The 22,101-nt window shown below is 40.7% G+C and overlaps 1 protein-coding gene across 1 annotated transcript in view; it reads right to left on the minus strand.

Annotated features, from left to right (window-relative positions):
• Window positions 1-3,092: 3,092 nt before the first annotated feature.
• Window positions 3,093-22,101, minus strand: part of LOC138262289 (putative defense protein 3) — an 84,953-nt gene continuing 65,944 nt past the window's right edge. The window contains exon 5 of the mRNA XM_069212192.1: window positions 3,093-6,780. Within this exon, the coding sequence (XP_069068293.1) occupies window positions 6,656-6,780 (125 nt within the window). The 3' untranslated portion in view covers window positions 3,093-6,655. The remainder of the gene's footprint in view (window positions 6,781-22,101) is intronic.

Consider the following 22,101-nt stretch of genomic DNA (forward strand, 5'->3'; position numbering starts at 1 on the left):
ATCTCCTCATGCTGGGCAGGTGTGTTCCATCTCACATTCCTTATATTATTAGGCACGTGTGCAGAATATAGGATAGGAATATAGGCAGGTAAGCCTAGACAATCCCATAATTGAAAAGGAATGGAATGAGGCACGTTGAAAAGGTGTCTTTTACCACTAGATTTAAATTAGTACAATATAATTATCTTCACATGACCTAGCTGACATCACTTAAATTGAGCAGGAGCTACCCAAAACGTACATCCATCCGTCCACAATGTTGAGTGGTAATGGAAAACGTCCTACATATGTCTTGACAGTGTCATAACACCCATGAATGATGTACTGATGTGGCAAATAACTTAAAGGGCTTATAGAAGGATTACCCAAGCTGGTGATCGAGCAATGGTTAGTAGACCTGGTCCCAAAAAAGAACAAGCATGTGCAAAACAATAGGTTCTTACTGGTTTGCATATTTAGAACAAGTTAATTGTCATCTTTTGACAACAGCGCCCACGAGCAAAAACAAAATAAAAACAAGAGTGGAAACTGAGAAAAGACGACTAGTCAAAATAAAAGAAAGTTAGCTTTGAAAAATAAAACTTTGCAATTTTGTTTGTCCTGCTGAGCACGTTTTTGCCAGTCACAAGCCTCCTGTTTGCGGTGCACTAGAAGTAAAAGGAACAAATAGAATTTCAATCACATCGGGAGCACCGGACGGACACTAATTAAGTTGAATCAATTATTGCCTGATCCCTGCTCCACACAGAAGAACGTAAATGATGCCAGGTGTGCCTTGACGAATTACGAAGCTGTAAAGAAGAGAGCCACGCAAACCAACAAATGGTGAGCAACAGGTGGGTTCCAAGCCGTTTACTGAACACAACAGAGTCTCGCAAGCGAGACGCATGCGCTAGCTCATGCACTCACAGGCTGGACCCTAAAAAGGGAAGAATGTGTAGGAAATCTGTGATGCTCGGAACTCTCTTTGGCCAAGAAAAGTATAACTATACACTGTCTCAGCTTGAAACCACCTTGCATTAATAAATCGCCATGGTGGATGGTCAGTAGCAAGAGATTCTGATTAAACGAGTCAGGGTGCACGGCATCTGGTGGAATGGGCATAATTGAGACAGTCACCTACTTACCTGCCCCGTACCAGGCTGCCACGAACAATGCAGAATCATAATAGATGCTTTGCCTCAAAGTACCTGTGTGCTTCACTTACAATTAAAACCATAAAGTGGCATATCAACACGATTTTGAGTGCGTTAGTGAGAGGTTAAAGAACAAATCATGCTCTGAAGTGATTTCAAATGACTGCCATGAATTGGTCTGGATATGAATACATAAATATTTCCCAGGCCAAAAAATAGCTCCGATCTGTGGTGGGTGTAGACTGCAGGAGTAATATTTTCAACGTGGAATGCATAATGTTCAGTTTAGAACGTCAGCCGTATGTACTAAAATTAACATGAGGGTCCCAGGGTGTTGTTCGCCAACATACATTTGAGTTAAGTGTTTTCCTTAATGTACGCGCTTATGTTTTACGCAAAATAATTTAATTGTAGGTGATGAATGGATATGTGCTGGAAAATGTCAAAAAAAGAAAATTCGATGAAAAGAAAACGCGAGTATGTTTACATAGGGTTTTGGGGCTGAATGACCATTAACCTAGCAGGGAGAATACCTAGTCAGGGAGCTGCCTCAAAGCCTCCAGGACTGGCCCTCTGCTGATTTAGGGTTCGCTCACTGCATGTTAGCAGGGCCCTCCCTCATCCCCCAACAGAGGAAAGAGCTCTCTTAGCTGAGACAATGCAATATACTGCTAATGGCAGGCCCCTGACTGGGTGGGCCCCCTACAGGTACTTTGAGGGGGGAGGGGGAGCTTTAAGTTTCGTTACCATAGGGTGTAGTGAACAGGAAAAAAATATAAACAACTGACCTTTATTACTTATTTATTATTTGCCTTCTAGGAAACTGATTTCACAAAGTGCCTAGGAAAAATACACATTATTCCGACCTTTACTGGTGTGCTGAAAAAAAAACAGTTTAATTGCTCTTAGCTTCTCGCACTCAATGGGTGAATTACACCCAGTACAAACAATCATTTGAAGTCAAACAACAAAAGCATACATCATTTTTGTTGTTATTGTGAATTCATGCTGCCCATCTTAATCGTCGAACGAATCGTTTTCAAGCAACTGTGTTTTTAATGCACATTGGAGGCATACATCAAAGTTCACTGTTTCTCAGCAAGCATACACAACATAGGAGTATTGATTTTTTTCTAATGCAAAACAGCACATAACACATCAAATAAGAAATGGAGTAAAATAGAATACTTTACAATATGTAATATAGCACCTCGGTGGAAATTAGCACCACCCGGGCAGATTAGGTGAGGTGGTCCCAGATGAGAGAAATTTTCACCCTAATCGCAGTCCCACGTATGTGCAACCAGGCGATCCTGTAGATGTGAACACTTAATGGCTTTGTGGGCAGCAGGCAGTAATGGAATCACGTGCATACAAAAGATTGATCTTCATTCTGAAAACATCTGTATATCACTTTTTAAAAAAAAATTCTAAGGCTTCAAGTTTTATGGTTCAGTATATTGCTACAACAATAATCTGATTATATTTTGAAACCGCATACATCAGCATGTTCCAGGTTTACACAATAGTTCCAGTTGAGTTAATATAAAAAACAAACATGCTTGTTTAGTTGATATGAAGATAAAACTATGAAAATATAAGTTATATATTTATGAAACTGTAATACCTGTAACTGCAAAGAATCATTGCATAACTGAAACATTTAAGACAAAAAGATAAAAAAAAGTAATTTCAATGGCGGGTGGGGGGTTGCATTGATGTACACCCATATTGCCCCAGGCGTTGAGTGAGACCATTATAAAAACATGTTCCTTCTGCAGGACTTGTCTACTGAATACTGCTCACACATTGGCAGGTATGTGACCCTACACCTAAGCCGGGCTATGCGACAGAATTGTCAGCATAAAGGATAACTTTTGCTGATAACGTATATTTAGAATTATTTCGGGCTCAAACTGTGGAGATGCATGTTAAGAAGAGGAATACAAAAGAAAATAACAGAAAAACACAACTTTATTAACCACCAAATGAGTTAGCAAAACAAATGACTTTAACAGACCCGTGTAGGGGTCCTGCCTATCACGTTATACCTTGCACAGTGAGTTGATTAAATTTCCTGTACTGTATTGGTGGAAGCTAATGACTACCTCACTCAATTTGCCACTTCTGAATATCCCCCGTGTATTACCCCAGCTATCACCCAAACGTAGAAACATTTGGTTCACAAGTCTCAGAGTTTCACAGGATCCACGTTTTGAAAAGTACTTGTGGGCCAAATCCCTAATTTAAATCTTTCGGAAATGTATGTAAAAAATTGCTGCTCAGATAAAATCCAAGAGTAAAACAAGGCTGAAACAATTTCTTAAGTGGATGAGCATACTGCCTGAAAACCATACATTAGAAAAGCCATTTAAGGGTATCAAACAGGTTGCAATGGTTTGCATAACAATCCCAAATAACATATACAGCTTTGCAAAAACTGGCCTGGTTTTTTAAACAAAATTATAAATAACGTTCAACTACCTTGAAAACTATATATATTTTTTTTTATTAAGCTTCTTTATGACAATGTAAATTAATTTGGTGACAGCATGAATGCACGATTTATATCACAATTCAGAAATAAGTTTTAGACAGTATGAGAAAAATAAGTGACTTATAACGCTTAGGAAATATTTTTTCCTTTTCCAGTTCATTGATGTTGCTTGTACAAATTAACCTGACTTTTAAAAAGGTTCCATAAGTTATTCAGAAATTTACAACAAACTGCCCCAACTTTTACATTAAAATTATAAACTTCATCAGTTACACCAACCAAGAGCTGTACAGAAGTGTAAACACATTAAAATTCTGGTTTAAAAATCTAAAATATGTTGGTAAAAGAAAATCTTCTCCTTGCTTCAACAACTAATGTAAAACTTCTTCTCTTTGTTGAGGGGAATAGCAAAACTTATGATGATAGTGCTATGGCACACTATTTTGCCCGCTCAAGTTTAGTAAATTGTTAGCAAATCCCTTAAAGAGTATTAAAAAGTGTTCCTTGTTAGCACAAGACTCTTCGTCTACTGTGATCAACATAGATGTGAATTAGTTTACCCTGTTTTACCCTTATTTGCCTTTATTAACATACTCTGTTCTCTGTATAGATAAAATGTTGATTTTGCATGGCAAATTGGTCACATTATGGAAAATGTGGAAGTCGATTTCATTTCCTAACTATATGCCTAGGTAACGTATGTTTTACGTATTACTCTTGCGTGGATTTAGAAAAACCTTTGTATCTATTGCATCTTAAAACTAAATATTTCAGCAGATACTTCATGAAATGCAGCCATCACATAAGATGTGGATACAAAATATAGAGTAGCAAAAAAGTGAAAATTAGGCACATGCTTAAACGTAAAAATATAAATTGTCTAATTTATCGAGGTTGTCCTACACCTCCATAAAGGCTTAAATGAATAGAGAATTAAACAAGATACAATATACTCATAGAAATAGCAAGTGAAACTATAAGTTCTCAATAACAGTTCCACTAGGTACCTAAAACCAAGTGGATTTTTCTCCGGAGCTGATCCTCAGAAGTCCACAAATCCAAAAGGTTGTAACTAGACCCAGTATGAAGCCTTTATTCCTGGCAGACTGTAATATTTAGTAGTGTGGTCAGGGGGTTAAATGCTCAAAAATATAAATATCTATTTGATCATATTTATTTTCTGAGAAGCTTTTCAATTTTGTTGCATTATACATGCCTTTTGATGCTTCAAAAGTCTTGAGCCATAAATTTTTCATTGCTGGGTGTTGCTTCTATTAACCGAAACGAATTTGAGTGCGGCACCATTAGACTGTTAGGACTATTAAATATATTTATTATGGTACTTCCTTTAAAACACTGGTCCACCAGAATCGAATTCCACTGCATATTTTCAGTACCTTGTTACTACACAAATTATCTCCTTTTAGATTGTAAATGGTAACTGATTAGATTACCTGTGTTATTCTTCATTATTCATTCTCTGATTCTTCTTCGTACCATTTCCTCCCTTTGTGGACCTTTGCCTCCCATTAGACATCATTTTCTCTACAAAAAACTGATTTAGCCTTTCTTCTATTTCTTGTTAAATCATTTTCTTTCACTTCCAGGGCAATAACATATATAAGTATACCTTCCTGTAATGCTTCTTCCTGTAATTGCAAATAACATTCACCACCTTCAACATTTAAAAGAGTCAGGAGGGTGGGAAGTCAAGGAATGATATTCAAAACAGGAAATAGTTTTGCCATAAATACAGACATTTTAACATCATTCACCTATGTAATTTCCCCTGAATTGCAGAATATAGCAGTGAAGAAGCATCTGTGAAATAGAAGATTGTTTGTACTTGGCACCGTAATCCATATTTCCTGACAGAGTGGGTATCCTAGCATTACTTGTGATAGGTTCCAACAACATCTTGATCTTTTACCTAGGCAAAAATCTTAAAGAAGTGTCTGTCTCTTCTAGATCCTTTTCTTCTTCCATTGACCTATGAGAAGAAAATAATCTGTCTCTTTCTGCTACAACTGCAGTGATGGCAGCAGTCTCTGTAATTCTGCTTGATTATGAGCAAAGATGAAACCCTGGAGGAGCAGTGCATTCATCTCTAAGAGGAAGGAAACAGCAATCGTAATCTGGATCTTGAAAAGGAGCTAGAACTAAAGAAAGGGCTCTTTCTGCCCTCAGACTTGGACTGTTGATTTCAGTATTTCAAAGAATAATGACCCTGCTTAGGCATATATGTAGTAATGGAAGCTCAAACGAATACAGCAGAGCACTTATCTCCATTGTGGTTGCCTCCTATATGAACCCGGAAACAACTGTGGCACTTGCAACAAGCATCCGCCTAGCTTCTGGGTGGGTGGATTCCATATCCAGACGTCAAATATGCAAGCCCCCACCTTTTCATACATTACTGCTGCAGAGGACAAGAAAGCAAACAACCCACATGCCCTGTGAGGGACTTGTCAAATTCTATGAAATTTTAAGAAAAGCGTCTGACTAGGTACACACAAAGGAACAGGAAGAAGAATTACAGGAAGTACTACTTGTATAGGGTATTCCACAGGAAGTGAGGGTGTAAGATTTAACAAGAAATAGACAATCCATCCTCTGTAGAGAAGTTTATGTCTGATGTAAGGCAAAGGGTCTCAAATGTAAATAATGGAAAGAGCAAGAGAGAAGGAAGAAGTTATTTATCTTTGTGTGGCTATCCAGAAAATCTGACATGAAAATGGTTCACACTGATCAACCCTGGAAACCCATGCTTTAAGGCAGTGTTCCCCAAACCCCGGGCCGCGGACTGGTGCCGGTCCGCGGATCAATCGGCACCGGGCCGCCCGAGGTCTTCAAATCTTGAAGGCATGTTTAAATACAATTAAATTAAAATTATTAAATCAAAACAAGCGGGCCACGGAAAAATTATCAAACATTTACCAGTCCGCGGCGATAAAAAGGTTGGGATTCACTGCTTTAAGGAACAGAAAATTAAGGACCAGACACAGTTTGCCCAGTAGAAAAGTTAGTAAGTGCAACCAAGAAGGAGAAAGAGTTGCACAGCCAGAAGCAGTAGAATGACTGATGTCCAGGTGGTCTTCTTAATCGTTGATGTCCCATCTTTGACACTTTTACAGAGAGTTGTGGATTCTGTTCAGAGAAAATAGATATTTTTCATCAGTACAAAATTGTTGTCAGAATAGCAAATCATACACCCAGAATCGTACATAACGTGAAGTATCATTCTTTATTTTCAACATAAGGCACGCATTTTGAACCTCAATTAGAAATTGTCCTAAAGATGCAAACTAGCTGTAACAGAAGCCCTACAAAAATCTAAACCTTAGTGAATTAAGTGTTTGAGTTAAATGATCAGTAAAGCTACTGCTGATATAACACCTCCTACCACTAGCACCGGCAGTTTGTGTGCACCATGTCTGATTTATGACTGGTTGTTTTGAAACACACACACACATATATTATAGATAGATATGGATATAGATATAGATATAGAGATATAGATATATATAGTAAGAAATTGTGTTATTAATTGAGAGGAAGTGCAACCCTCTCAAACAGGAACCACAGTCCTTGTCAGGGTGAGGCACAAGCCAACCCTAAACCAACTTATGCTCAAACCTCTGCTAGCTTGGCACAGATCAGTTAGGCTTATCTTAAAGGCAACGTGTAAAGTGTGTCAGCAACACTTCAAACAGTAACACAGTGAAAACACACTACAAAAGGATCCCAAACTACAGCAGAATTTAATAAATAAAACAAGACCAAAACAACAAAAAATCGAATTAGTAGTGCCAGAGTTATGAATTGTTAAAGATTTAAGTGTAAAATAGTGCCAAAAAGCACAAAGCGTCAAATGTGGCTATCTGGTCATGCTGGACCAGGTCTATGTCACACTTTCAGGCCGGCCGTGATGGAGCACAGGCCGGCTGCAGTCACCAGGTTAAGCCCACTGAAGTTTACGTTCTCAAATTCAAACAAGGAGTCCCATTTGCGATGGAGAGGCCTGCGAAGAGCAGGAAGAGCATCACATGAGGCTGTCGGTGTAGCACAAAGAGCAGGCTAGGTGTGCTTAAGCTTCACGTTGGCAGTCCCTCACTAGTGGTCGATGCTGTAAGACGAAAAGGTGGCTACCGGAGCTTCACATTGAATTGTGGTGTGTGAGAGATGAGGTCTGGGTGTGAATGAGCCTTTTTGTGAAGTGCTCTAAACTTGAATAGAGCTCTCTTGGGACATACCAAGGGTCCACGGCCTGACGGGCATAAGTTGGGCATAAGGAACTCACTTCAGCTGCGACCAGGGATGGTGCAAGATGTTGGAGAACCTTGTATGTCCAGATCAGGAGGCCAGTAGACCAGCCCTTGAAGTCACTCTGGTGTTCTGGGTTTAAGGGTGGATTTCTTGCAGCAGCATAGCAGTCCTTCTTCCTTGAAGCGTATCCACAGGTCCAGAAGTGTACTGAAGAGTTGGTGTCTGAAGTCCAGTATTTATATCTAGTTGTGCCTTTGAAGTGGGGAGAAGCTTCTAGGGGCATGTCTTTGAAGTGCACAGGTTCTCTGCCTTCTTGGCCCTGGCTCCAGACTAAATACAAGGTATAGGCAGCCCTCTGTGTGGAGCCAGGACATAGCCTATTCAAGTGTGAGTAGGGCTGTGCCCAGCTCCTCGCTCCTATCCTGCCAGTGATGGCCCATCCAGTCACACCTAAGCTCCGCATTGTGTGTGGCTGGCTAAGAGGAATACACAAAGCCTAAATGTCAACTATATCCAGTCATGTGAACCAGATACAGGATGCAGGCACTAATTAGGTAAGGCAAGAAAATGGCAACTTTCTAAGTGCAACATTTTCGAAGTTGTAATTTAAAATCTGACTTCACCATTAACTAGGATTTTTCGTTACAGTTCCAGAGACACCAAACTTGAAAGGGGTACCTGTGCCCATTTGGAAATTAAACTTATAAATGTAATAATAAGGTAACTCCCCGGCTATCCTATGGGAGAGGTAGGCCTTGCAATAGTGAAAAACAAATTTCAGAGGTTTTGACTACGAGGACATGTGCATGTCCTACTTTTTAAATACATTACACCCTGCCCTCTGGGTTGTCTAGGGCCTAACCTAGGGGTGACTTCTATGTATTAAAAAGAAGGTTTGGGGATTGCAAAAGGTTTAAATCTGCACAGGCTGAAATGGCAGGCCTGAGACATGTTTAAAGTGCCACTCAAGTGGTTGGTGCCATCAGTGCTGCAGGCCCACTAATAGCATGTCATGTACATGCCCTGGACACAGGTAGTGCCACTTTAATGGGGACATACAAGCAAATTAAATATACCAAGTGGGCATAAGCCAATCCAACATGTTTTAAGTAGAGAACCCATGCACATTAGCACTGGTTAGCATCAGTGGAGGGTGCAAAGTCTTAAGGCCACCATAATCAAAGTCAGCAAAAAAACAGGAGGTCTGAAGGCAAAAGGTTAGGGGTAAAACCACACCACTGGCTAACACCCCCTGTACTGTATTCAACCTTTTAGAGTCTTTGCAACTGTGAATGGGGCAGTTCGCTCCAAGACCTCACTGCCCACACTGCAATTCAATGCGAAGCTCCGACAGCCACCTCTTCATGCTACAGCATGGACCACTAGCGGGGCACCGCCAAGGTGAAGCTCCAGCACACCTGCCCACAACACCTGGCCTCCTCTTCGTGCTACACTGACAGTCTCCTGCAATGCTCTACTGCTCTATTTTACTAACCTGGTTTGGGATCCTTTTGTGATATGTTTTCACTATGTTACTGTTTGAGTATTTTACCCATTGCCCTTAAGTTAAGCCTGACTGCTCTGTGCCATCCACAACAAGGTTGAACACAAGTGCCTCAGTATGACAAGGTTTGTGGGTGCTGCTTGACCGAAGCTCACACCGCAGTCAGCCAACAATCCAATTTCTTACACTGATGATTAGCATTTGGACTTGTGTTTATGCAATGCTATACCGTGACTAGGTATGCACTACCATCCCATATCTGAGACCAATTCAAATTTACATTCTCCTTGATTGTCCTTTTTACTTTTTCTAAATTGCTTTCTTCTCCACGGACTCCCTCACGGCCACCCTCCAGCCGCACCCCTTATTTCTACATACCCCCCACTCTCACATGCATTTCATTTGTTTTATAGCGCTACTCATATCAGCTTAGGGTGTCAGAGCACTTTACATCATCCACTGATAGGCACAGAATGGTTAAGCAAGAAAATGGACACTTTCTAAAAGCAGTGTTTTCAAAACTTACAATTTGAAAACCAAATTCACCAAAAGATGCATTTTTAAATTGTGAGTTCAGAGACCCCAAACTCCACATCTCTATCAGCTCCCAACAGGAAATTACACTTAAACTATATTTTAAGGCAATCCCCATGTTATCCTATGCGAGAGATAGTTCTTGCCATAATGAAAGCAGAATTTAGCAGTATATCACTATCAGGACATGTAAAACACACAAGTACATGTTCTACCTTTTAAATACACTGAACCAGGCTCATGGGGCTGCCTTGGGCCTACCTTAGGGGTACCTTACATGTAGAAAAAGGGAAGGTTTAGGCCTGTCGAGTGGGTACACGTGCCAGGTTGAATTGGCAGTTTAAAACTGCACACACAGACACTGTAGTGGCAGGTATGAGCCATGCTTACAGGACTACTCATGTTGGTGGCACAACCAGTGCTTCAGGCCCACTAGTAGCATTTGATTTACAACCCCTGGGCACCTCTAGTACACTTTACTAGGGACTTACCAGTAAATCAAATATGCCAATCAGGGTTAAGCCAATTACATATATAATTTACACAGGAGCACTTGCAATTTAGTACTGGTCAACAGTGGTAAAGTACCCAGAGTAGCAAAAACAGTAAAAACCAGAGTTCAGCACACAGTCAAAACATGGGAAGCAGAGGCAAAAAGACAGGGGAGACCACGCCAAGGATGCAGGTCTAACAATTGATGTCCCTCACTCATTACGGTTTGATATTAATTGATGCCAAAAATATATCTAATGATACACTGGACCTGTTTGCTGGCTTTATAATAATTTAAACTTTCTACAAAATGTAATACTTTAATGTGAAGCATGTTGACAAACTGTATTATACGGTATTCTCAATAAAGTGCTAAATGAAACCTGGAGTTCCTCTTTCACCCCTTCTCTTTAATATACATGACCAGAGCCTCTTGCTGTTGCCGTGGTACAGAAATCTAACTTCCCATGCATTATCCATAATGTAAAAGAATTCAAGGAGTAGATTGTAAAGAGCTGATGTTTGCTTTTGATGCTTTCAGTTATCTAACTGACCCAAATACATTTATTCTGATCTCTTACGCTTTGTTGGGCTCTGTTCTTTCAAAGTCACAATTTAAAAATTGTGTAAGATTTTGGGTATCTCAGAAAGGTCTTGTGTTTCAGAAATCAATTTGGCACCAGCAATTGTTTTGGGGTGTTAATATGTAGATAAGTATAAGTGTTATAAGTGAGATCTGGAAAGAACTTCTAGTCATACATATTTCTTTATGGCTAAGGTCAACACAATAAAAATAGCCAATCTCATTGGGCTGCAACATTTTTGTATCATTAGATATTTTTATGGGTGTTTGTAAAGGGCTGAAAGCCACCTTATGTAAGCCTCAGATTACTTTGGAATAAGATACATAGAAGACATAGAATACATTGTAGATCTGTGTGGGCTACCAGACAATCAGCTAGCAGTAGTGTATAATGAGCTGACTGCATTCTGAGAAAAGGATGGTAAAACTGTGGAGAAAAGTCAGCAGAGTCAAAGGTGCTTTGGGAAGGTTGGGGTAATTGCTGCATTTGGGTATCTGTGGCTTCATTTAGAGTTTTTAGGCGCCATAAATCCGCAGTGCTGCTGACCCACCAAACGTGGGCTCCCTTGCTTTATTCAGAGTTAGGAGAAGCATTAATCTTTGACCCATTGGCTCATTCCCCCACTGGGCTGCCAGGTTCATGTGATGGCTGTCTAACCCTATTTATTAGGGGGCAACCAGAAAACCTCTCCCTTACACACTCTCATGGTAGGCATGGTGGTCCCAGGTAGGGAACATACACAATAGCTCTCGCAGGTAGGAAAAGCTCCCTTAATGTCAGGGGACATTTTCTTTTTTGAGTTTGGTCTTGAAAACAAACAAAAAAACCTTTGCAAGTTGGGGACATCAAATATGGTGCTTGCCTTACAACACTTAAGTGCCTTTAATGGAGGCTGCACAACAGCTGCTCAATTGAAGGCATAGATGTCTGCCTTGTGGAGATCTGGCACACCAATGCCACCTCTCAAAATGATTCCCTCAAAGGCTTTCCGATGACCAAAGCAGGAGACTATCACAACGGAAAGGGTTAACCATAAATTTGTTTAAAAAGGTGAATTATTATCAATCTCTTGAATTTGAGAAGTGTTAGAGAGTTTCACTTATAGAGACTTCCGGAGATATGAGTCTTGTACATGGCCGGGGTTTGGGAGGTGCTGGGTGGATTTTAACACATTTCTTGTAAACAATCAGCCAAATGGGAAGGCCAGACCTTAAGCTTGCTCAATAAAACACATTAAAATAAATAAAATAGGTACATTCAAAATAATACAAAGAATGTAGGAGAATAAAGTGATTAAGGAATGATGCCAGAACATAAGCCCTCCATATTACTAATATGGACTTGTCCCCCCCACTCCTATCTTCCCGCTGTCTTTCACACTTCCTCTTTTACTTATTGGCTTTCTTGTTAATCAGCCTATATGGTACATTTTTTAAATATTGCACAGGTAGTAACAGGTTTTTGAATTAGAAAGCCATGATTTTACTAGCGAGCTCTATTACTGTTACTATGCTTTTGCACCACTTCGTTTTGTTACCAACCTTTGTATTACAAACCAATTACTTATCCAGTTAAAGCTTCTTTTATACAGAGTAACAATTTATTGCACAGTTTTCAAAGGACCCAAAAAACACAATTAAAATGAACACTGTAAACTAATTTGTATGAAGGTGGTTTTGGCTTCCTAAATTTATAGTACTACCTCAGGAAGATGACCCTCCCTATAATTACAAATATATATATTTTTTAATGGTCTATAGAGCCTCGGGACTGGATTGAGTCACTAAAATCTCACACACTCCTAGTTTACTTATTTTTGATGATTGTTACATATTATCAGAGAGCTAAACAGGCATTGTCTATAATCATTACTGCGGCTAGGGCATTTTGGTTGTGCATGAACCCACCACCTGAGCCATTCTGAGGCATGCATCTAGGCACATTCTGTGATAAAAAGCAATCATGTGAAACAGGAATGCATTGGTTGGATAATTAGAGTAATTTTATGCATAAGACAGGCCTGGAAAGATGATGTGCTACTGTTCTCCAGTATTCAAAAAGGACGCCGTCTTCCTAACATAGAAGCAGGTAAAAATATCAGATTTAATAATGTTGCTAAGAGTTTACACGTTCCACTGTGCGGCGGCATTGGTCTCAGTTCCACATGGTGCTGAGGCCTATACCATCACACAGAGGCCCCCCCCCCAGCACCCCAAACCGTAATGCAAAGCAGACACTATGCATTCTGACCTTTGTGGGCAGGGGGGGCCTGCAATGCCCATGCCATGGATTTGGGCAATGTATGGGCTCCTCCAAGGCCCCAAGCACTGGCAACCTTGTTTTCCGCTGGTCAACCCAGTGGAAACCTTGTAATGGGTCTGGTGGGGAGACCGCCAGCTCTGCAGCAGTCTCCTCACCACGAATTTGGCAGTCGGCTTGTCAGACCGTCAGACTCATAATAAGGCCCTACATCTTTCATAATGAGAGATAACATTATAACCAGCAACTTAAATCTAGTGAACTGGATTTAACAAGGAGATCAAATGTGTTTTCATGACTAGGAGATATTAAACAACAAGATGGTCTAGAACTGACTTCTCCAACGAGTACCTCGTGATCCACTGGTAGCTCTCCACCTACATGTCAGTAGCTCTCCTGTTTGCAGTCCAGCCTACTAAATTAGAAATGCTTGTTTGGTTGAATTAATATATGTATACCAAAATTGAAAAGTTTGTTTTTGATATAAAAATGTTTGTATTTTCAGAACCCATAATTTCAAAAATCTATTTAAATCTAATATCTGCATGATAAATCATGTGACCTGAAGAAACTTATTATTTATTAATACCCTGGTGCCAAGTGGCATTGTACCTGTGGCTGGTACGTAATGCCTTTGTAGAGGCATTCCAAACTGACTACACCTTTTTAGATCGAGTATAAGCGTTCGACCTGGTGTATACTTAAATATACTTATACTGTGAGTTTAAAGCAATTTCATTTGTTGGTTGCAGTGTCCTTTAAAAATTCTTGCTCGCTAGTGATCAGTTCTTGCCTTTTTCTCTCTCCTTTTTCTGTTTCAGACCAGTGTCCAACTACTGTATTGTTCCACTTTGGTTTCTTTATCTGTTGGTGTGACAGACTATTTTTGACAATTCTTTGGTGCCCCCCTTTCACTGTGGGTATTTTAGATTGGTAGCTGCCTGCGTTTTATTCCAGCAATCCATTCCTTCCACCTCCTCCCATGTTGCTGGCATTCCAGTGCTGTCCTCTTTTACCTCAGGCTCCTAAAATAAGCTTATTTTACTAGACAAACACCCGGTCTTTAAGCTCACTGCTTATGAAAGCCACAATATGCCCTTTGTTAGAGAATGTAGCCAAACCTAGAAGAAATTATGTGAAACTTGCTTAGCCTCACATCACATCGGAGAGAGTCTCTCTGTCCAAGGCCCCTCCCTGCCAGCACTCATGACCGCACACAAAGCATTGCTTATCTCCTTTGTTGGAGCCATAAATCTTCTTAGGCTGCTCTGCTAACTTCATTAAAGCTTTGTTGAAATGCAAAAATGCTTGAAAGACTTTTCATTCTGTTAACATACAAACAATGTCCTTGGCCCAAAGGGTGAAATTCCCTTTCTGTTCACATTCAGTATATTTTTCACTTTGTTTGCTTTGCCAACATTGTGGACCGATTCGGCCTGCCTTCTGTATCCTTTTTTTTTTAGTTCTTTTCCCGTCTTTGGTTTTGGCAGCTGTGGTGGGTGGCAAGCAGACTCAAACTCATCTACATGGAGAGAAGCTACTTTAAAGACAAACTGATCTGCCTATGTATTGTGGAACTTCAAGCATAGGGGTCCACCTGAGCCCAGTGCCTTCCCAGTTACTAGCCCCACCAAAACCCCTTAACAACCTGTAACTGGTTAACTTGATTGGTCGCCATAAAATATTAATTCAATTAATACAACTTTGTAATGTCTTCTTGCTGCTTGTCATTAGCCAATCTACAGTGGGATTCCACATAGATCTGTCTTCTTGCGGCCCCTGCTGGACACCAGTTATATTAGCAGAGGCCTGATAATCAAATGCTTGAATTTATCGTGTGATCAGATTCACAAACACAGCAAAGAAAACTGAAGTCGGTCAGGATTGCGAATATGAAATGGGCGATTACCCACAAAGTCTCACACAAGCCATGATCAGCGGTCAAAGCCATTTAAAAAAGTATGGGAACTGTGAAATGTGTGCAGGTTGAGTGAGCCTGATGACGGGGGCGAAGGGGGTGGCTAAAACATCAAAATATTTTGTAACTTTTTTAGTTCTATCTCCTTCAGGTAAGTACATATAAAATAAAGCACACCTTAAAGGCAAAATAAATGCAAGTTAAGTTAATCAGTGGGAGATCTGTACTGTATGAAACCACTATTAGTTAATGCATTGTGAAGTCTGTGTCAGTAACCTGAGAGCCACAGTTTTTAATCCTGGTTGGAGCAGTGGAGAATAGTGACTTGCATATGTTTAGTGCTAGGAAGTCCTAGTCTGTGACAGAAAGCACTGTGAATATTTAAGTCATTACTTTAAACTTGTATTACACACAATATAAGACAGGGTGCTACAAAATGTAAAAAAAAATGGAGATAAAAAATATAGATTTGAGAAATACCCAGGCTGACATAGTACATGTTTAGATTGAGCCCGCAAGTGCTCTAACGTGTTGTAATCTATTTGTGGGCTTTTAAGCACACCCACCGCATGCCCATCACTATCACTCGTTCATGGGCTTGCCGTTCAAAAATCCTTTGTTATCATTGGCAAATGTTTTACATTTGTCCCTCCTTGGGGCAGTTTTGTAACCGCCTTGGCCATCGACCCTGTTACATGGATAATTGCATGTTTGCCGAAACGTTTGACTGCAAGCAAACTTCTTTTTCCTTTTGGATCTCTCCTTTGCGCTCACGCTCACAGCAGCCGTGGTGCTTTGAATCTGCTTGCTTTTGTGAACTGTTTTACTTTTCATTTTCAATGTATGTGGCAAGAAAAGTCCAGATAGGAATTTACAATGCTATCAGCTCTAACTCAAGCAAACGCAGACCCATTGCATTGCAAATGCTTGTTTACATTACTACTGGCAATCCTACACTAAGGTGATCACAGTTGGTAGCCTTGCACTGCCGATGCACACAATACTAATATTATTAGTAGCTCGAGATGATTTTCACTAAACATAAGTAGCTCTTGTTAGTCAAAACACTCCTGGTCTAGAATGAGTTTCCTTAAAAAAACTGATGGCATGTTTTTGACAAAACCTGACATTGCTAATCAGATTATAGTTTTGACTGTTTTACCAGGCAAGGAAAATGATTTGCTGTTTAGTTCCTGGATTACGCAAAATCTTGTGGAAATCCTTGGAACAGATTACAGTTTTTAGGACATTTTTGGAAATTTGTGAAGTTTATTTAGAATTTTGAGAAAAAGGTAGGGAAAAATTGGGTCTGCAGGGCATGTATTACGTGAATTCGTTTTTCCAGGAAATCGCTGTTAACGAAAGAAAACAAAAAATAATTTCAGAACAATTTCACTGATTTAGGCATAATTTGGCAACATACTATTCGTCATTCCGTGAACTGAATTTTAAAGTGATTGTCATTAATTCCGATTTTTGGAAGATTTTTTTTTTTACAAAATGAGAATGGCAACTCGCTGTCCCTCCCGCGGCAGTCGCGGTACAGGTGGCATGAAGCCAGATTGACATGCATGGAGTAGATTGTTTGAGAACTGTACTAACAATTCGATGCATTTGTCTTTAAGTGATTTGACTAGAAACAGAAATCTAGAGACGGTGAAACGTTTATAAAATAAGAAGTCTGTGATTAAATGTATTCAACAAGATGGGGACTAATGAGACAAGACTTGAGGGGAACTGATGCAGGAACAGAGTTTACATAGTCGTAGATAGTGCCAACACTTCTCAGCAGCAATAACAAATTTAGGGCCGTATGTGCGAACACATTTTCCCATTGACACAGAATGGGTAAAACCCTTTGCTATATCTGGCCCTTAATGAGGGAGTAATACCCCTTCTTAAACGGACTTTTAAAGAAACAGTACTGAATTCCCGACAAACATGCAAAACCTTTATTGTGACAAATATGAGGAGTTAACAGCAAGACTGCAATATATAAAAATGGCACTGAGCCAGCCCACTGGACTGTAATAGCATTAATGAAATGCTACTGGAAATCTCAGCAGACGTTAGACGGTGCATTTTTCATATAGCAAGCACAGGATCTGTTGACTACTCAAATGTCCAATTAACTACGATGTATTAGGAAACAGCCATAATCATTTTTGGAATTGTGAGCATCTCTGGAATAAAATGTTATCCTCACAAAACCAGGAGAAGATCATGGCGTAACCCTCCAATTTCAGACTTGTTTACATTCTCTCGTTCTCTTCAGCAAATTGGTTCTAGAATATAGTTGTCAGAAAATCGCCCACCTTTAGTTGCAAAAATATTTCTATTTCTATTAGCATTTATATAGCATCACTTCCAAAGGAGCATCCTGGTGCTGATGCGAATCAAAAGATATTCTGCTAAGAGAGATACTTAGGGCCTCATTAGGAGTTTGGCAGTGCCACCACAGGACTGCCAAACTTGTGAAAGGGACCCCACCAGTGTGGCAGTGGCAACCCCCCGCTCTATTACAATGTTCCCACTGGACTGATGGACGGGAACATTGCAATAGGCCGTTCCCATCAGTCTGACCAGTAGGAACAGTGCTACGAGATAGCACTCTGGTCTCTTAATGGAGCCGAGTGCTAGCTCGTAGCACAGAGGTGGGCGACCATCACACTGTCCGCATGGGCATGGACAGTGAAGGGGCCCACCCTCCTGCCAGCCTTTTCATGCCGGTCAGACTGGCATGGAAAGGCTGGCAATGAGGGGAGTTGTAATCAGTCAGGCAGCACTGAGTTCAGCACAGTCCTGGCGAAGTACACCTCTGACCACCGTCATGCCGCCTGGATCCATGTTCCTGGCGGGGACGGCAGTCCCCTAGCTGGTCAGCCCACCAGAGTGAAATTGGGCAGTTGGACTGCCTGGAGTGCAGCGGTCTGACCGTCAAGGTGAGTGTGCCGGTCATCGGACCGCCACACTGGTAATGAGGCCCTTAATATTGGAAAGCCTAATATGAACAGAATAAGAGAGTAGCATAGAGTGTCGGGGATCAATGATTAGCATATTTGATTTACTTGTAAATCCCTAGTAAAGTGCACTAGAGGTGCTAGGACATGTAAATCAAATGATACTAGTGGGCCTGCAGCACTGATTGTGCCACCCACATGAGTAGCCCTGTAAACATGTCTAAGACCTGCCACTGTAGTGTCTGTGTGTGAAGTCTTGATATTCCAATTCGACTTGACAAGTGTACCCACTTTTCAGGCCTAAACCTTCCCTTTTTATACATGTAAGACACACCTAAGGTAGGCCCTAGGTAGCCCCATGGGCAGGGTGCAGTGTATGTTAAAGGTGGGACATGTACTGATGTGTTTTACATGTCCTAACAGTGAAATACTGCTAAATTCAGTTTTCACTGTTGCAAGGCCTATCTCTCCCATAGGTTAACAGGGGGGCTTCCTTTAAATAACATTAAAGTTCTGTTTTCCTTTGGGAGCAGATAGAAATGTGAAGGTTGGTGTCCCTGAACGCATAATTTAATTTAAAAATACATCTTTTAGTGAAGGCGGTTTCTAGATTGTTTTTTGAAAATGGTACTTTTAGAAAGTGTGCATTTTCTTGTTTAAACCATGGTCAGACTGACAGTTGGGCTGTTTGTGAATCCCCTCTAGACAGTGAGACAAAGGGAGCTGGGGTGTAACCTGCATATCCTGCTGAGCCATCTGAGCTAGAGTGGAGGGAGGAGTGGTCACTTACACCTGAATGGGCTGAGCCTGCCCTCACACAATGCAGTCTCCAACCCCCTGGTGTGTGTCTGGGGCCTGGCCTGGGCAAGTCAGGATCTTGTGAACAACAGAGACTTTCCTTTGAGTTTGCCTACTTCAAAGGCAGAAAGGGGTATAGGTAGTGGACCCAAAACCCCAGACTTTAGATTTTTTCATGACCACTTCTAGAACCAAGAGGACCCTCTGCCAAGGAGAAGAGCTGAAGAGCTTAGGAGAAGTGCTAGCCCTGCCTGTGACTGTGCTTTGTTGGGTTATCCTGCAGTTGCTGCTTCTGCCTGTGAAAGGGGACAAAGACTGGCCTAAAGCCGGTCTTTGTCCCCATGTTGTGCATTCCTGCTTGAGAAGAATCTCCAAGAGCTTGAACTGAGCTTGCCTCCTGTTTTAAAGTCTCAACCCCATCAAAGAGTTCCTCTACCAACACCTGGACTCTTTCCTGATACTCCTGCTATGCCAAGTGGTGCCCCATCCAGTCCGTGGACTCTTGAAAGGTGAAGTTGGCAGACCAAGACCTGAAATCCACGCACAGAACAACACTGTGTGGGGAACTTTTCGACGCACCATCTGCAATGCGGCTGATGAATGACGCACTACTGCTTCACTAAAATCAATGCTCCACCTGCATCTCGGCTGGAGAAACAATGCAACACCTGCTTCTGGCTGCTGATAACGATGCAAACTCCATGCAGTGCGGTTTTCTAACACTGTGCAACCAGATTTCTCATGCATCGTCCCTGGGCATCAAAGTCACTGTGAATCAACGCGGATCCGAGGTGCCCTATCCAGAAATCAAAGCATCAATCTCTTGAGAGGGAGAAAAATGACGAATCACCTGTCCAACTCGAGAAGGAGACGACGCACAGCCTCACTTGCGAGTAAGGAATCGATGCATTGCAGACTTTTCCGAAGGCACGCTCGCCCGTGCGGCTTTATTTTTTACACAAACCAGGTACTTTGTGTAAAATCAATGTTTCCATTGTTTTCTATGGAGTAAGACTCTTATTCTTTTAAGAATTCAAATCTTGACTTGTGTATGTTGGGTTTTTGTCCTTTTGGTCTTGTTTGATTCACATAAATATTACCTATTGTTCTAAACTGGTGTGATGTCCATTTTGTAGTGTTTTCACTGTATTACTGTGTGTGGTGTTACAAATACTTTTCACATTGCTTCTGAGATAAGCCTGACTGCTTGTGCCAAGCTACCAAGGAGGTAAGCAGGGGTTATCTAAGTGTGTTTCTCTATTGTCCTTTCTATAGTGAGGGGCCCTGCTTGGACAGGGAGCAAACTGACTGCCAACCAGAGACCCCATTTCTAACAACCACCTTGAGTAATTTGATGAAAATCACTAAGGAGACTCATACATGATAGTGCTCAACACCAAATCCTCCAAGACCATGTCGAAGACTTTGCAGGTGCATCTGGAAAAGCATTTAGCTCATTCACCTATTTTACATAATCAGTGGTAAAATGTAAAAGTTTAGTCCTTTAGGTGAAGTTGTCCTTGAAAAGTTAATTCCTGAAGCTCCACAGATAACTTTCCGGAGAAGCAGATCACTGAAGGATAGCCTATGTCAAAATGTAGTTATTACTGACAGGGGGAGGGAAGATTAGTGCAGTGGCTTCTTCTTTTGTATGCAATGCAAAGCCTGTGCTGGTAGTCAGAGCTGTACTGAGATCAGGGTCCCAGGAAGCAAGAGGATTTTTAAAATAGAGGGAATGTAAAACTGCAATACTACCTACTGCATATATGGTCTGATATGCCCACGTGGTAAATAGTACATTGGAAGTACGGTCCACAAGGCAAAGAAGCTTATTCTTGAACATAAGAGTGCAATACGGAATAACAATCAGCAGTACCTAGTAGCCAGACAGTTTTTTGAGTCTTACTTTCAAAATTATAAGTTTGTAAAATTCATAGTGCTGGATGCTGTTGCTCCAGATATTCGTGGGGACAACAGAGAACACAAATTGAGAGTCATTCAGTCAAGGTATATTTTGGACTTTAATACTATGAACCCAGGTGGTCTAAATTTCAGTGAAGAATAAGTGTACAAATTGGTTGAACAGAGCAATGTTCTTCTCATGCTTCTTTTTCAGTGGGGAAGATGTGTATTGTCATGATTTTAATTGATGTATTGTCTGTTTTGCTTTTATAGGTCAACATTTGGTGATCTGCACTTATGTCACATAGGACACCGCACATGTTGTTGCAATTGTATGTGAGAATCGGGTATGCTAATCTCCCAGGGCAGCATTTCTACTCAATAGAGCAAGACTGTGGACATTGAGTGGGCAATTGAAATATTTGAAAGGACCAGTTCGGTCAACACAGGTTGGTGATTGATGATGATAGATCCTATGTTGTATGCTACAAATAGCCAGGAGCCCACTAGGACATTTTTTTTACATGTTTCACTTATGTGCTGCTGGATATGGCTGGCATTGAGATGAATTTATTGGTGCATGCTTGTTGACCAATTATTTGAGATTATTCAATAACACTTTGCATTTAAAATTCTGGTAAGCACACCCGAGAGTGTATGTTGAATTGTTAAGTGATTACATATGATTTTTTTTTTCTCACCTTGAATCCTACATAAGGTGGATAAGTATTAGCTGCGCAGAGAAAATGGACCAGCCCAGTGAGGCGTTATTATGAGCCAATATTGAGTCCACAAGTCACTGTGATGTGGTGGTATATAACTGGATTACACTGAGCTTGTTGACACCCACTAGAATAATTTCATTTGGAGGTACCGTGAAAAGTGAATATTTATTGTACACCTGATCCAGTGATCTTGGAGAATTAAATTAACTGTGTCTGTTATCTACGAAGATATTACTATTTTCATTTTTTGTACTCTTTCGATTTCGCATCATGCATTTTTTCTGACCATGGGAACAAACTGTTCAGCCCATGTACTTGGGTTTCTATTTTGTGCACTGTATCAGACCTTGGATTTGTGCATGCAAAGCCTCCCTATGATGTTATAATGATTTATGACAACCACTGAGATATGACTGAAGCGTGTAAGCTATTAGCAATATCTTAGACTACATGTATTATCAGGTAGATCTTCGAACTTAGAGGCTCTAATGTGAAAATTGTATATAGAACGGTTTGTCACTGCAGA

This window comes from Pleurodeles waltl, chromosome 2_1, assembly GCF_031143425.1.
Source record: "Pleurodeles waltl isolate 20211129_DDA chromosome 2_1, aPleWal1.hap1.20221129, whole genome shotgun sequence".
Taxonomy (NCBI): domain Eukaryota; kingdom Metazoa; phylum Chordata; class Amphibia; order Caudata; family Salamandridae; genus Pleurodeles; species Pleurodeles waltl.